At 39.7% G+C, this 15,044-nt stretch overlaps 1 protein-coding gene across 1 annotated transcript; it reads right to left on the bottom strand.

The window, feature by feature from the left end:
• Nucleotides 1-589: 589 nt before the first annotated feature.
• eif3s6ip (eukaryotic translation initiation factor 3, subunit 6 interacting protein) lies at nucleotides 590-14,980 on the bottom strand. The gene is made up of 15 exons (XM_057848957.1): nucleotides 14,833-14,980; nucleotides 14,517-14,553; nucleotides 14,217-14,427; nucleotides 14,076-14,155; nucleotides 13,923-13,984; nucleotides 9,487-9,556; nucleotides 9,334-9,407; nucleotides 7,913-8,084; nucleotides 7,681-7,835; nucleotides 3,779-3,949; nucleotides 1,506-1,639; nucleotides 1,240-1,413; nucleotides 991-1,180; nucleotides 835-915; nucleotides 590-761 (listed from the first exon to the last, which is right to left on the bottom strand). The coding sequence occupies exons 1-15, from the start codon at nucleotides 14,854-14,856 to the stop codon at nucleotides 690-692; spliced, it is 1,707 nt and encodes a 568-aa protein (XP_057704940.1). The 5' UTR covers nucleotides 14,857-14,980; the 3' UTR covers nucleotides 590-689.
• Between the last annotated feature and the right edge of the window lie 64 nt (nucleotides 14,981-15,044).

The raw sequence follows: 15,044 nt of genomic DNA, 5'->3' as shown, positions 1-15,044 counted from the left end.
GTCAATTATTATTTTATTTTTTTTATGTCACTTTTTGAGACAGCGAATGATGCATTTAATACAATTCAACCGAGCAAAACACTCAAGAGCGAAATCCGAAAAGCTCTTCAGTTGCCCTTTAAGTGTTCAAATGCAAATTTTCAAGTCAAATATTTTTTCGCATTCAAAAATTTTTCGATGATTGAATTTTTTATTTTTTCTTATTAAAATGATTTTTCTTCTGAAATTATTTTCTTTTGGTCTGAAGCAACTTATTTTTTGATTGAATAATAAAGACGCAAATCTACTAGCTACTCTAGTAGCGTGGCAGTGAATTACAGAGCAACTTGGCATAGGGTCTAACACATTGCTCCGCCATCAACGGAACGCAGAAGCATAAATCGGGCCTAAAACTAGACGAAAATAATCTTTAATCTCGAAATTTTTAGATGAATCAAATATGACTAATAATTATTCATGTCCAAAAGTAAAATGAAAAGGGCTTCAAAAACAACACTAGTACTGGTAGTAAATAAAGATGACAACGCTGTGGCAGTCTTGAAAACACTGCCATCTAGTGGTTATATACACAATAAACACAGAAGATGAGTTTGTAAGACCACCGATGTTTTGATTTATTGTTTCAGCGAATAGAAAAGTGATCAATACCAGATCTTCAGAACTCTGACAGGAAACGAGTCGAGTTTGATTCATCGGCTCGTGGCGCTTCCAGACGTTGTCGTGGTGCCGCTCGCTGGCGCCTTTTTGAGTGTCCGATTCAACTGAATTTGAGCCAGAAAAATCACAAAAACGATCACAAACCTGAAGTCCCAATTTGGAAATCTCTCGACTCACCTCCTCAAACTTGTGAATCTGTCGGATGAAAAAGTCTCCGTATCGACGTGCCACTTTGGTGTCCGCGATGTGGATCATGTCCTAAAAAGACAGAATAAGACCTTCTTATAAAATGCGCTTTTAACCTCCCGGACAAAATCGGCGATAAGACGGCACCTTGTCGATATAAAAGTCGACCTCAGAAGCCGATTGGAACTCTCCATCCAGAGCTGAGATGCCGCTGGTCCACACCAAGTTCTTCATCTTGTGCTTGAACACGAGTAGCTGAATCCGAAAGTCTTGCTCGGTCATGTCCAGGAACCCTGCCAGCTTGGCCACCGGCATTGTGGTGTACAACTTCAGGAAACTGGATTGACACACGACATCAGTAAGTCTCCCAAAACTCAAAAAAGTCGGTCACGGCACCTGCGGATGGTGGAGAGCTGAGCCTGTTGCTGGACTTCCTCTGCAAAGACCTTAAGCTGCTGCTGGAAAGGCTCCTTGTGGTAGTTGGGGTTGACATTGTCATAGTTGGGCACCACCGGAGACAAGAACTTGGGGCGGGCGAAGCTGAACAACTCCTCAAACACTTGTAGGTCTCTGATGCAGAAAATGGATGAATGAAAATTTCCTGATTGATGTCTATCACCTTGTCATCGTTGGAATGATACGAAGCGAGCAACTGTTCTCACCCTTTCTGCATGCGAAGCATCTTGTCTCCGTACTTGTCCCTCAGCTGGGTGTGAATGCTCTCGTCGATGCGCATCGGGTACATGGTGAGCGCGATGGCAAGCAGGCCGTGCATCTGCTCGTTCTGTTTGTTGATCTGCGCACAAACCAAAGCTAAATCAATCGAGATGATCGGGAGCAGAGGTTGCGCTAGACATTTTCGTTGTCTGTCATTTTGACTGACAGGGTCATAAAAATCCGGTCATAGTCTATTTTTACCCGTCACTTAAATTTTTAAAATGATAATGATGACATATTCAATAGTATTTAGTTTTCATTCATTTTTAATTAATATTGTAACGCTTGCTTGGCGGCGAAAAATTAGACACGGAAGTCGTGGTATTTTTCTCCCTTTTTACTCTGCTTACCGCCAACAACTCCGCCCCCAAAGAAAAAGAGGCAACGATATAGACCCCAATCACCAACGTCACACAATGATCTTAATTGTGGTTGTCAGCCCAAAATCTTCTAAATATATATTAAATGCATCTTACCAGATATAAAATGACTACTACATAGTCTGTGGTGATCGTTTGGTGCCCAGATTTCTTGTCGAATGGCGTACCGCAAGCAACACGTCACTTCCGCTCATTAATATTCATGACATTAGCTACCGTTGCTAACCGAGGACAAGCCATCGTTTGTCCCTAATAGGAAATGAATGGAACTCGTGTACGAAGGAGACGTTTACAGCGCTAAACCTACCAATTCTCTCCGAAAATGATGTGCCTGGTGCCAAATTGACTGGCATAGATGTGGAAGAACATAAAAATATTCAGTTAAAGAGATGGCTTTAGTGTCGAAGGCTGAAAAAGACGAAAAAAACGAGCCGACCTAAGCATAGCTTTAGCTTTTTTATCGACGCGACTGACAATGACATTCTCCCGTTTCAACAAGCTATCCTTTACCATCAGCCCTGTCTTTCTTACATATCCTCTGGTTGTCCTACGTCTCTTACCGTTCTTGGGGGTAATTTTGTTAGCTTTGTGTAGCGATCGCAAATGCTACTCAGTGACAGCCAACGAACACTTTTATTTTTTCATTGATAACACATCTTAATCCTATAATTTATTTACACTCCCCCCTTACTAAAGTTGTTTTTTTATATATATATATAACAGAAACGGTAACAGTGGCAGTCAGATACCATTATAATTCTTTTCAGGTCATTCATTGTCAGACAGAAACAGTACGGCACAACGTTACGCTAAAAAAATAAGTTAAAAATATAAAAATGGCTTACCTCATTGTCCTCTGAAAGACCATGCCAACCCAACATAATGTTTACTGCATATGAAACGTGAATGGATTCGCCGAGCTGGTGTTAAAGTCCGCGCAAGTTGATTCGGTCTTCACATTTTTTCCTCCCGAGTTTTTGGTTTCCGGGAACGTATGAAGAAAACATCCTTCATGGTCGTAATGTCTAGAGTCGTTTCTACAAGTTCCAAAAAAGCAATGCGTGATCGGCATGTTGGTTTTTGAAAGATTACCGGCGAAAAGTAGCACTTTTTACGTTGGGTCTATGCGAGGGCGGGTCTATAATGTCCCACTTCGGCTTTAATTCCGCTTTACGATGCGACGTCACGGTCTAAAAATAGCCTGCGTGCGGTACGCCATTACAGCAGTCCATCTCGCTCTCATCTTCGGGTCTCTCAGAATACGGTAGAACTTCAAGTCTCTCCGTCTATCTTCTCTGTTACAGCAACCAACCGCCACAAACGCCTTCACCATTTTGATTATTAATATTAACGAGCACAAAAACACGCCGTAATAGGAGGCATGTACGTAGCGGTAATGTGTAAACATGACGAGCTGACACACAATATGGCGGCTCCAGTCAGGGGGGCGGAGTTGTGACGTCATGTGACTGGGGTCTATAGACAGGCGGCAATCTTGTCCATCAATTGGATGACGCACTGGCACACCGGGTGCACCAATAAGAACCTCGCGTTGATGTGTCAATCACGGTGCCGCCGCCAGACCCCGGTGACGCTACAATATTCTGACAGAAGAGCCAACGACGTCATGCATTAAGAGAGACAATAGCTAATATGCTGACTCGCCACCCTGTGGTCTGGGGTGTGAATTGCAACCTGTCAAAATGACGGACGGACTTCAGTTTTTTCCGTCACCGTTTTAAAAAACCGGTCAACGACGGAAAATATCCGGTTAACGCGACCCCTGATCGGGAGATCCCTAACGGTATTAAACTGAGTAACATTTACCCGAGACTCACCATCTCGTATTTATACGTTGACCTCTGGAACATGTTTCTCGTCCTTTGAATGTAGAGCAGAATGTTGGCAAACACTCGAATGGCATCCTGGTAACGTCTCATCATCAGATAGGCGAAGCCCACGTAGTAATAGGTGGTGATCTGACACTCGGGCACACGCGAGTACATGCTCTGAAAGAAAAAAATAAGTCTGTGACTGAAAAAAAAAGCTCAATACAGTGATATGAGAAAGTATCTGAACCTTTTGGAAGTTCTCAAATTTCTGTATAAAATCATCATCAAATGTGATCTCATCTTTGTCAAAATCACACCGATGAAAAAACTGCTTTCACTAAAACCAACCAAACACTTATAGGTTTTCATATTTTAATGAGGATAGCATGCAAACATGACAGAAAGGAGAAAAATAAGTGAACCATCTGCCCAAGGAGACTTAAAAAGCAATTCAAACCAATTTTAACCAAACATTTTAAGTCAGGTGTGTGTACCCAATCACTAGCCACGTTTACATGCTGACTTTTATTCATACCGATTCAAATCATTCCGAATGGAAATTTCACATCAGCTGTTTACATGTCACTTCATCTATTCCGATCCAGCGTTTACATGTGTCTGCCTTTATTCCGAAAGGACGTTTGACAACTGCCGTCTGACATGCGCAGATTAATCAAAACAAAGCGTCACGTTGCAAAACATGGAGATCGATCGTCAGATCAGCTGCTGTTTTAACTTTTCGAGTGGAAACTAAACTTCAGAATGACACGCCGTTCATTTAAAAAGTTGTGTGGGTGCGCTGTGCGTGTGCTTGGAAGCCATGTTGCAAGTGATGTTACTTACGTCACAAAGTGACGTCACCACGTCAGTACGGAGCATGTGCAGAAAGAACGCAACCAGACACCATTCCGCTTCCCTGTTTGCATGATATAATTTTACTTCTAATCGGTTTGGGAAAAGGAATATTCCACCCCTGTGAATCGGAATGAAATTCCATTCGGTTTGGGCCTGTTCATTCCGAATGAGGTTTTTATATGGAACACATTTATTCGGTTTGAATAAATATTCCGATTGTAATTGGAATATTTGGCTCCATGTAAACGTGGCAACTGATGAGTGGTTTAAAGCTGCTCTGCCCACTGTAAAACACACACCTGGTAAGAACTGTTTCGATGAGAAGTAGAGATGTCCCGATCCGATGTCTGGATCGGATCGGACGCCAATATGGGCAAAAAAATGCGTATCGGTATCGGATCGGGCGACACGGAAAAATTCCGATCCAGACTTCCGTTCCATTTTTTTAAAAGTCCGGTCCGGGTTTTCCAGTGCACCGACTTACATAATCCATTCCAGTTTTTGCTTCGGTTCCCTAAAATCCGGTCCGCATTTTACGCACACCTTCAACACACGACATTACCGTCTCCCAATTGACTGAGAGACTATCGGTAAAAATGTCAGCTGTGTGGGATTATTTCACTTTAAAGGACGACAAAGACGAAGAGGCAGAGTACGACATATGCCACAATAAAGTCAAGCGTGGTGGTAAAGCTGTAAGAAGTGTTAATACAACCAAACTAATCAAGCATTTATCGAAATTCCACCACAAACAATACAAGAAGTATGAGGAGTATATGGAGAAAACCGAAGACAGAAAGAAAGGTCATACGCAACGAACACTGGCAGAAACTTTTGCTATGCGTGACAAACTGGCACTTGACAGTCCCTAAGCCCAGGGAAGAGTCATTGCCGAAGGAATCATTCTGGATGACGAGCCATTATCTCTCGTGAGTAAAGTGGGATTTAGACGCATCGGGCAGACTTTTTTTAAAAGATATATATTCATATATTTATACTAAAACGATGTATGTATGTATGTATGTATGTACTTTTGCAGCGTTATTTCGCTGTGTAAATGCATTTATAATGATAAAAATATGTATTTAAACATTGAGAAAACTTGCATTTTTTTTCTGCAAACTCGAGATTAAAATAAATGTCAAATCCACTATCCACCTGTTAGAACACACATGCAAATATAAAATATATAAATGTTTATTGAATATTCATTTTACAGTCGTTTAACTGGGAGAACTGGCTATAATTTGTTAGCATTATGCATATATGCACTGGCGTCACCAAATGTGATCACACAAAACGTAACCACGCACCGCTCCCGAGTCCTCACAAATAAAGCATAAAATTTTGTTTTTTTTCGGGCTCGTGCCTACAAATAAAACATAAAATTTTGTTTTTTCGGGCTGGGCAAGCAAATCAAAGGGAGTGTGTAATAGTTAATAGTTTGAGGTTGTTTGTGTGTTTTGCTTTTTTAAGACAGTTTACAATATTATTAGCATGTTTTACTGTCTGAATATGTCATTTTTGTTTGTCATTTATAATGTTTTGTGTTTATCATTTAATAAACAGGTCAGTTTCTTGTTACCAACCATTATGTGTTATTCCAACTCACCTAATTTAGCTGGCAAGTTGTTATCAAGACTACTAAAACCCTTTTCAACATGAGTCTGACAACTAAGTAAGGAGGCTAAATAACTTTAAACTTTAATACATGCTCAGAGAGGCCGGTATCGGTATCGGCCAGTATCCGTATCGGATCGGAAGTGCAAAACAATATCGGTATCGGATCGGAAGTGCAAAAACCTGGATCAGGACATCCCTAATGAGAAGCATTGTCTGATATGCATCACGGCTCGGTCAAAAGGGCTGTCTGAAGATCTGGATTCTTGATTTGTATAAAGATAGGCTACAAAACCATCTCTAAAAGTCTGGGTGTTCGTCAATCGACAGTCAGAGAAGTTGTCCCCAAATGGAGAGAGTTTGGCACTGTTGCTTCTATCCCAAGGAGTGGCCGTCCACCAAAGATGACGCCAAGAAGTTAGCGCAGAATACACAGAGAGGTAGAAAAGAACCCTAGACTGTCTGCTAAAGACTTACAGAAATCACTGGCACAGTCCAATATCTCAATGATATGTGAAACCATGGCCAAGAATGGTGTTCATGGTAGGACTCCACGGAGGAAGCCATTGCTGTTTAAAAAAATCTTTTTTTGCTTGTTTAATGTTCGCAAAAAGGCACTTGGAAACTCCACAGACGTTTTGACAAAATATGTTGTGTACTGATGAAACCAAAGTTGAATTGCTTGGGAGTAACACACAATGTCGTGTGTGGAGGCAAAATGGAACAGCTCACCAACATCAACACCTCATCCCCACCATGAAGCATGGTGGAGGAGCATCATGATTTGGGGCTGTTTTGCTGCCTCGGGAACTGGAAAACTTGCAATCATTAACGGAAGAATGAATTCAAAAGTTTTGCTGGAAAAGCTGAGGCTGTCCGTCCGACAGTTGAAGCTAAAAAGAGGATGGATGCTGCAACAAGACAATGATCCATAACACAGAAGCAAATCAACTTCAGAATGGTTTCAGAAGAACAAAATACACGTTCGGGAGTGGCCAAGTCAAAGTCCAGACTTGCGATGCTGTGGCATGACCTAAAGATAGCGATTCAAGCTAGACATCCCAGGAATCTGACTGAACTACAGCAGTTTTGTAGAGAAGATTAGTCCTGATTTATGTGCCAGACTGATCTGCAGCTACAGGAAGCGTCTGGTTGAAGTGATTGCTGCCAAAGGGGGTGGAGGCACAAAATATTAAATGTGATGGCTACGCTTACTTATTTTTCCCCTCTTCTGTCATTGTTTTGCATGCTATACTCATTATCATTATCATACTAAATCATCATTTGGGTGGTTTTAGTTAAAGCAGACAGTTTTTCCATCTGTGTGATTTTGACAAAGATCATCAGATCACATTTGATGGTAATTTTATGCAGAAATGTGAGAAATTCCAAAAGGTTCAGATACTTTTTCATATGACCGTGCTGTATTGTACCTTCTTGTTAAGCTCAATATTCTCCAATACTTTAATAGCCTGGTAGTAATCTCCAAGTAGGGAGTGTAGCCTCAGCAGCCCAACCAGGCTGAAGTAGCCCAACATCTTGTAGAGCGAGTGGCGACCATACTCGCCCGCCACACTTTCGGGGTCCCCTGCAATAAGGCAACTCATTTTTAGCTCCTACTCAACATAAATGCGTTAATGACTACGGTTAACGTGAATGTCTTACCTCCGCTGGTATAGACTTCAAGCTGACGGTTGATGTTACTTTTATCCACAAGGGAATGGAGCACATTCAGAACACTGTGGACGTTCCAGATCTTTGGGTTGCTTCGCAGGAACTCGATCTCATGTTCTGGTTTCTTGGCAGTTTTGCAGCGGTACTGACTGAATGACTGGAACTAAAGAAAACAAAGGGCTTGTTACTTGACATTACTAGATTTGTCATAGCACTACAGTAGGGCTGCAGCTATCGATTATTTTAGTAGTCGATTAATCAATGAGCTAGTTAGTCCGAATAATCGAGTAATAAGGAACATGAGAAATTAACTGAACTGAGCCTCAAACGGTATAAAAAAATAAATAAGGATCTATGTACAACAAAAGAACAATGGCTAACTTACATAGCAAAAGTCCGCTAGCTTAATCTCTATAAATGCTAATGTGTGTGTGTTTTTTTTTGCAATGCTCTTAACAAATGGTTCAGACACATATTCCCACAAGAAAAAAAAACTGCTAAATATACCAAAAACTAAATTATGAATGCATATAAAAAAATAGTGCGGCAACGATTAGAAAAAAAAAATCAAATTAAAATTTATTGGTTTGAGTATTCATTTAATTAAAGTGGTGTTGTAATAGTTTATTTTGAAAGTGTTTGCATTTAGTTTTATTGATTAGGGTGGATACACTGCCCTCTGGTCTGCCTCATTTCACATGGCCGAATCCAACTGCTCCTTGTTAAGACCAATGTAATCTAAGTTTTTGTTTGTGTAATGTTTTTTTAAATGCATTTGTATTTCATTTATAGATATATTAAGCCATTTTTTGGGAATATGTGTTTGAACCTTTTGTTAAGAGCATTGTTTAAAAAAAAAAAAAAAAGTCCGCTAGCTTAAATGCTATAAAATGCTAACTTTTGTTATGTAAGTTTTTTCTTTTGTTGTACAGAGATCCTCATTTTTTTTTTTTTAAATACCGTTTGAGGCTCAGCTCAGTGTTTTTTAATTTTTCATGTTCCTTATCCGATTATTTGAATTAACTAGTTCATCGATTAACTGACTGCTAAACAAATCGATAGCTGCAGCCCTAAAAAAACATTAGCTCACAAAATCTTGGCTTATGTTGGTCTTAACATGGCGCAGCTGGATTCAGCCATGTGAAATGAGGCAGACAAGAGGGCAGTGTATTCACCCAAATCAATAAAACTTTCAAAATAAACCATTACAACGCCACTTTTATTAAACGAATACTTGAAGCAGCAAAATTGAATTCAAATCTTTTTTTCTAATCGAATACTCGAGTTAATCGATTTATCGTAGCAGCACTACACAATAGCATTTGGTTCTTTTTCTTGGGTGCTTATAATTCAACTCTTTCTGGGATTTCGTGCTTTCTGTAAAGTGCGTTGCTTAAGAAAATTGGACAAACCTGGTAGATAAATTCATCAATGATGTCCCAAAGCCATTGGTTGGGTAGCTCCAAGGGGGCGGGGCCATTAGCATCTGTAATTATTAAAAAAAAACATCCACAAATAATGGGCATTCCAGTGAGAACTTAAAGAAATTTTAATTTAAAACTTACTCAGAATGTAGTTGAAGAGGTTGCAGTAATTGTAGTAGGACTCAAATCTCTGGTCTAAAGTGGGTCCCCCCTGGACATTGTAAAATAGGAAGCCTTTATTGTCATTGTACCAGTGTTTTTTTCCCTCAACAATGACGATAACAAAAATATTTCGTCGACAATTTTTTCATGACGACGACGAGGAGCTAAAAACGTGGCTCGGGAGACTAGAACATAGTGAAACGACGACGAGACGAAAATGCAACCTCATTTCTGTCATATGTTCACAATGCTTGACATTTTCACATTGTACGTGGAGTACGTCAACTTGCATTGTAACAGTGTTTAGGTCGTGTCCAAATGTGTCCATAGATATGCTATAATGTAACTGTGCAAATATTGCATATGCAGTACCCAGATTGAGACAGATGTCTGAAAACATTAGTGAAATGTGTGTGACAATGTTATAGCATTAGCAGTGCAATGACAGTGACTCCCACTAATAACTTTATGACAGCCGCTCGTAGCGGAATGAAATTGAAGACATGTCTGCCGCCAGGACACCTTTAGTACAACGTTATGATGGATGCTGCCGGTTACTGAGTGAGAGATTTACTCCTTGTCAAAAGACTGGAAAATAAATTTCTTTATGAGACAGGCAGGAACCCGGCGGTCGCACTTCTGTGCACAATTTATTTTTTAGAGTGAGAGGGGAAGCGAGATAGTTCATTGCTCCTTGTCTTTCAGTTGTCCAGCAGTACATATGTTCAAGTCGTGTTAATTGGAAAGTCCCGTGTCCGTCTATCATAGGTGAGTACACGAACCCTCTTGTACTGTTTAGCCTTTATTATTGTTGTTTTTGAAATGTTACTAGTTAGCGCCGGGCACTATGCAAGTTGTGCGTTGTTTGGTGGTGTACACAAGTTACTCCAGATGCAGAATGTTTAAAACCAGGTGTTGGAGCAGTTTTTTGTGTTGAGTGACGTAATGTGGCAGTGCCGCCAATATGTGCGTATAAATCAATGACTTACTCAGCACAGGTGTGGAACGCTGGCGGATATAGTTTTCAACCGCATGTAAACGCACATGTATGTTATAGATGACCGCAGAGTTGCAAGTATATTGTTTTGTTTGTTTGAAAGGTTGAAGACACAAAGTTAGCATTTTTTGTTTGTTATTTGACCACACGACATGACTTTGGACTGAATGACCACGATTTGCTTGACTATACTCATTGACGATTTGACACCTTGGATTACCATCGGCCACGGCGTTTTGTCTGATCCTGCCGCCTGACATCGACACATGGTGAGTGCGCGTTGAAACATTCCTAAACCAACGTGTATTGAAAATTGTCAGAACACCAGGATTAAGTACAGCGGTAACACTAAAAGCATGCGAAATAGTACAGAAATCTGTGAAAACCAAGTACATTGGTTAAAAGTAGTCTTATTTCTAAAGACACTTAGTTTGTTTCATGAAAATGTGGAATTCATTCCACCTGTGTAAATTTTATTGTGTTGTTGAGAGAAATAAGTACTGCCTTTGAAACAGCTAATGGCTTTGCACCTTCTTGTGAAAAAGAGTATCTCAAGGTCAGCTGTGTGTTGTACGGGCATGTTGAGAAATAAGTACTGCTTTTAAAATAGTAAACGTTTTTGCACTTTCTTGTATTAAAAAAAAAAAAAAAAAAAAAAAAAAAAAAAAAAAAAAAAAACACTTTAAGGGCCGCTTTTTGTTGTATTGGAATGTTTCCATCGTTCCTGTTGAATCATTAGGTTATTTTAAATAAATAATGGACATAAATTTGTTTGGCTACTTTATTAATTAGTAATGTACGATGCATCGATAACCGTGATCATCGTCAATATTGTGATCATCGTTCAATAATCGAATCGTAGCACCCTGATATCGTAATCGAATCGAATTGTGGGGTGCCTAACACCCCTAACGTGAACGCTGCCTCTTTTACTTTTCAAAATGACAGCGCACTTCCAAAAAGTAGCGAATGATAAGTTTTTAAAAGAATATTTATCGTCAATTTGCAAGTTTTTTTTGACGCCAGCATGAAACCTCAATGTACACATTTATTACTGGTGCATGATAATTATTGGTCCGATAATATGAATTATGACGTCATCCCGATAAATCCAATAACATTATTAATAGGACCGATAGTATGTACAGTGCTGGCTTTACAGTTTACATACTAGTATGGGAAATCAGTTGACCATTTGCAGGGCATTGCTGCCACCTGCTGGTCAGAATAATTCGCTGCATCTATTTTTTGTTACAGTAGTTTGGTTCATTCACTTACACATCGCGGTGTCTAGCAGTAGCCTTGACAATCGTGAATGCTTTCTGTTATGTTTCCGCCTTGGAAATATATCTCTAAGTATTTTATGTTTACTATAACATATGGATGTGCAATATATCTTTACTTCTGTGGTGAAGGGTCGTACGTACAGAACTTCATAAGTTGTTGTGTTATAGAAGCCAGCCAATGCTTTAGTAGCTCAAGCTAGTGTGCTATGCTATAAATATAATTGTTGTATATATAAGTGTATTGTGCAATTTGTTGTATATTGAGTAGGGGTGTAACGGTACAAAAAAATCTCGGTTAGGTACGTACCTCGGTTTTGAGGTCACGGTTCGGTTCATTTTCGGTACAGTAAGAAACCAAAATGCAAAATATAAAAGTGCCAGTTGTTAATTACACACTTTTGTGCTTTCAACAATAGGAACATTAGCCTTTACAAAGCTAGGATTCTGCTCAAAAAGTAGCGGGTATTTAAAGATAATATTCCAACAACAATTTCCCTTTCAGACCCTGCGTATTGGTCAGCTTTCTTTCTGAAAGAAAGAAGAAAAAAGAAGTCCTGTGCTAAAGAGAAAATCCTAATGACAAAGATTTTAACATGTATTTTACAAATTAAATGCCTCAATGAAATCTTTTTTTTTTTTTTTTTTTTTTATGAACGGTTTTCAAAAGCTTTATTGGTGGATTTTCTCAAAGCGCCACACAGAAATTAATAAATTTGTGTAAGCAGGATCTGTATATTATTCTTATTATTTAATTACAGGTGTTTTAGCTCATTTCAATGTATTTTATTTAAATGGGCTATTATTTATTTTATTATGCGTTTATATTTTACAAATGTGATGTAGTATTCATTATGTTGTATAACTTTAGTTCCTATGTGAATATGAGTTCCTACTTGTTTTGTTGTGGTAGGAGGGTTTTGTATTGAACACAGGGCCGTGTTGGTTATTATTATAGCAGAGAAGACAGCAGTAAATCAACAAAGACAAGTCAACTGTGCCCCGATCTACCACTCAAGAGATCTGATGGAGTCAAAAAGTACGTTATGATTGCATATTAGTTGGAAAATCGACCGGATCCACCGTATTTTTACACGAGTGACTTCCGGTCTCCCAGATCCTAGCTACCGGTAGTAGTATTGACGCAGGTGGGTCGCGTCTAGCGTCAAATAATAAACTCTGCCGTTCTTTTCGTGTGCGTTGCGTTGAGCCGCATCTGGGACGCGTCTAACACACGGCCGCACTGCGACTGGTGTCCATTGGTTGATCAACTTTAACGCCCGCGTTTCACTGCATCCTCGCAGCGGCCATGTTGTCGCGCCGTTGACATTTCTGGGTTATATACTGCCCTACCGTATTGGTCCTTATTATAGTAGAGGTATGTAACCCGATCGACTGACAGCCTCGAAAAGTAAGGGTTACATTACGTCAGAAACTCGTTCGGTACGCTTCCGTTCCGAACCGAGCACTGCGTACCGAAACGGTTCAATACAAATACATGTACCGTTACACCCTTAGTAATGTACAATGCATCGATAATCGTGGCGATCATCGCCAATAGCGTGATCATCGTTCAATAATCGAAACATAGCGCCCTTAATCGTAATCGAATCAAATCGTGGGGTGCCTAAGATAGCACACCTGTGAACATCGCCTCTTTTACTTTTCAAAATGGCAGCGCACGTCCAACAAGTTGCTAATGATAAGTTTTTAAAGAATATTTATCGTCAATTTGCAAGTATTTTTTTGACGCCAGCATGAAACCGTAATGTACACATTTATAACTTATTTTGCAACCAAGTGTTAACTAAAATGTTCCACTACAAAAACTTCCCGTTTGCATTTTCATGCATTCTCTTCTTGTTGTAGTAGATTAATTAAAATGTCTAAAAGAGTTTTCTACACGCAACAAACCGAAATAGTCCGCGTCTACTATGTTTTTTCTTTTTTTTTTTTGCAACAACAACAAAAGTACATTAACAGGATATACTCGTAATTACCAATTAGCAAGCGGTAAGCAGCTTTCCCACAGTATGTGAAGGCAGCATAAATACAAAGAATGACTCTCAAAGCTTTCCCCTGCTATTTAAGTATCTTTCAAAGACATATTTTTGTAGAAAATGCTGGTGACTTACGCTGACTTTAGCATAGATGTGTCTGTAGTAAAGTTCCTTATAGAGAATGAGGAAGACGGCATCTTTCAGAAGCAAAATGTGACAGGTTAACATCACGTGTCATACTCGGAAATCAGACGAATATATCAGTCACAACATTATTAACCGACTAACCGTTGCCAACAAGTGACGAAATGGACTCCGCCTCCGGCCAAGGAGACGTCTTAAAGAATCGGTCGGTCAGTTTGTTCCAACTTGAAAGCAAGGTGAACACGTCAGCATCGGCAAAAGTGACATTGGGATGATCGCCGTTACCTGTTTTCATAGACATCTTGGATCTCATAGATCTTCTGTTCAATACTCTCGCTGGACACGCGGTTGGACTGCAGCTCGTAGACCTTCTGGTCGATCAAGTCCGAGATGGTTTTGTGGAAGTATTGAAGGAAATTCTTGATGACCTCTGGGATGACGTGGTAGGTCTGCTGCTCATACTGCCGCTCGAAAGCCATGTCTGCTTTGGGGTCACCTGCGAACATATCATGTAAGATTTGAACAGTAACATGCACAAAAGTCATCTTTATGTCCGTGAAATGAATGGAGTTAATGTTCACAAACCGGTGTGGAGATCATAGTCATTGGAGTAGCCATCATACTGGAAGAACAAAATGAATAAACATGAGCACCGAGCATGTAGTCAAAATTTAGAAAAAAATAAAGACGGCAATTTAATAGGACAAGTACATATTAAACACGACAAATGAAGGCAGTTTTAGACAAAACAACCAGAAACCCGATGTTATTTCGGTCAATACAGCTTAAATGAATTATCTTCTTGTACCACGGATAAAGCTAAGCTAGCCGGCTATAAAGTCTAGCTTTCCTATTGTCTTTTACAAACAAAAAAGGTTCTGATGACCAACGTTCTACTAACATCGTCGTCGTCGTGGTACGACATGATTCCAGAAGTAATCCGATTGATTGGTTCCTTCAAATTAGGACCAATTTGGGAAATAGCAGCTAGCTAACTCTGCTAAACCACGCAGTTGCTGCTTGAGGGAAAGCAGGAACGGGAAAGAACAAATATGACGTACGGTTGAAACATCGCGAGATTTGGTAAGCGTTATCGTTTTGTTGTTTTTATAA

Source organism: Corythoichthys intestinalis, chromosome 10, assembly GCF_030265065.1.
Source record: "Corythoichthys intestinalis isolate RoL2023-P3 chromosome 10, ASM3026506v1, whole genome shotgun sequence".
In the NCBI taxonomy this organism is placed as follows: Eukaryota; Metazoa; Chordata; class Actinopteri; order Syngnathiformes; family Syngnathidae; genus Corythoichthys; species Corythoichthys intestinalis.
Note: the sequence above shows the minus strand (reverse complement) of the source record. Positions and strands in the feature narration are given on the sequence as shown.

What these genes read in the sequence shown, in the direction of transcription:
- eif3s6ip (XM_057848957.1), bottom strand. Translation starts at nt 14,856, where the DNA reads ATGTCGTACCACGACGACGACGAT. An exon ending in TGAAGTCTATACCAGCGGAG is followed by an intron (nt 7,836 to 7,912) that starts GTAAGACATTCA and finishes GCCTTATTGCAG; the next exon opens with GGGACCCCGAAAGTGTGGCG. An exon ending in CAACGTATAAATACGAGATG is followed by an intron (nt 1,640 to 3,778) that starts GTGAGTCTCGGG and finishes GTTTGTGCGCAG; the next exon opens with ATCAACAAACAGAACGAGCA.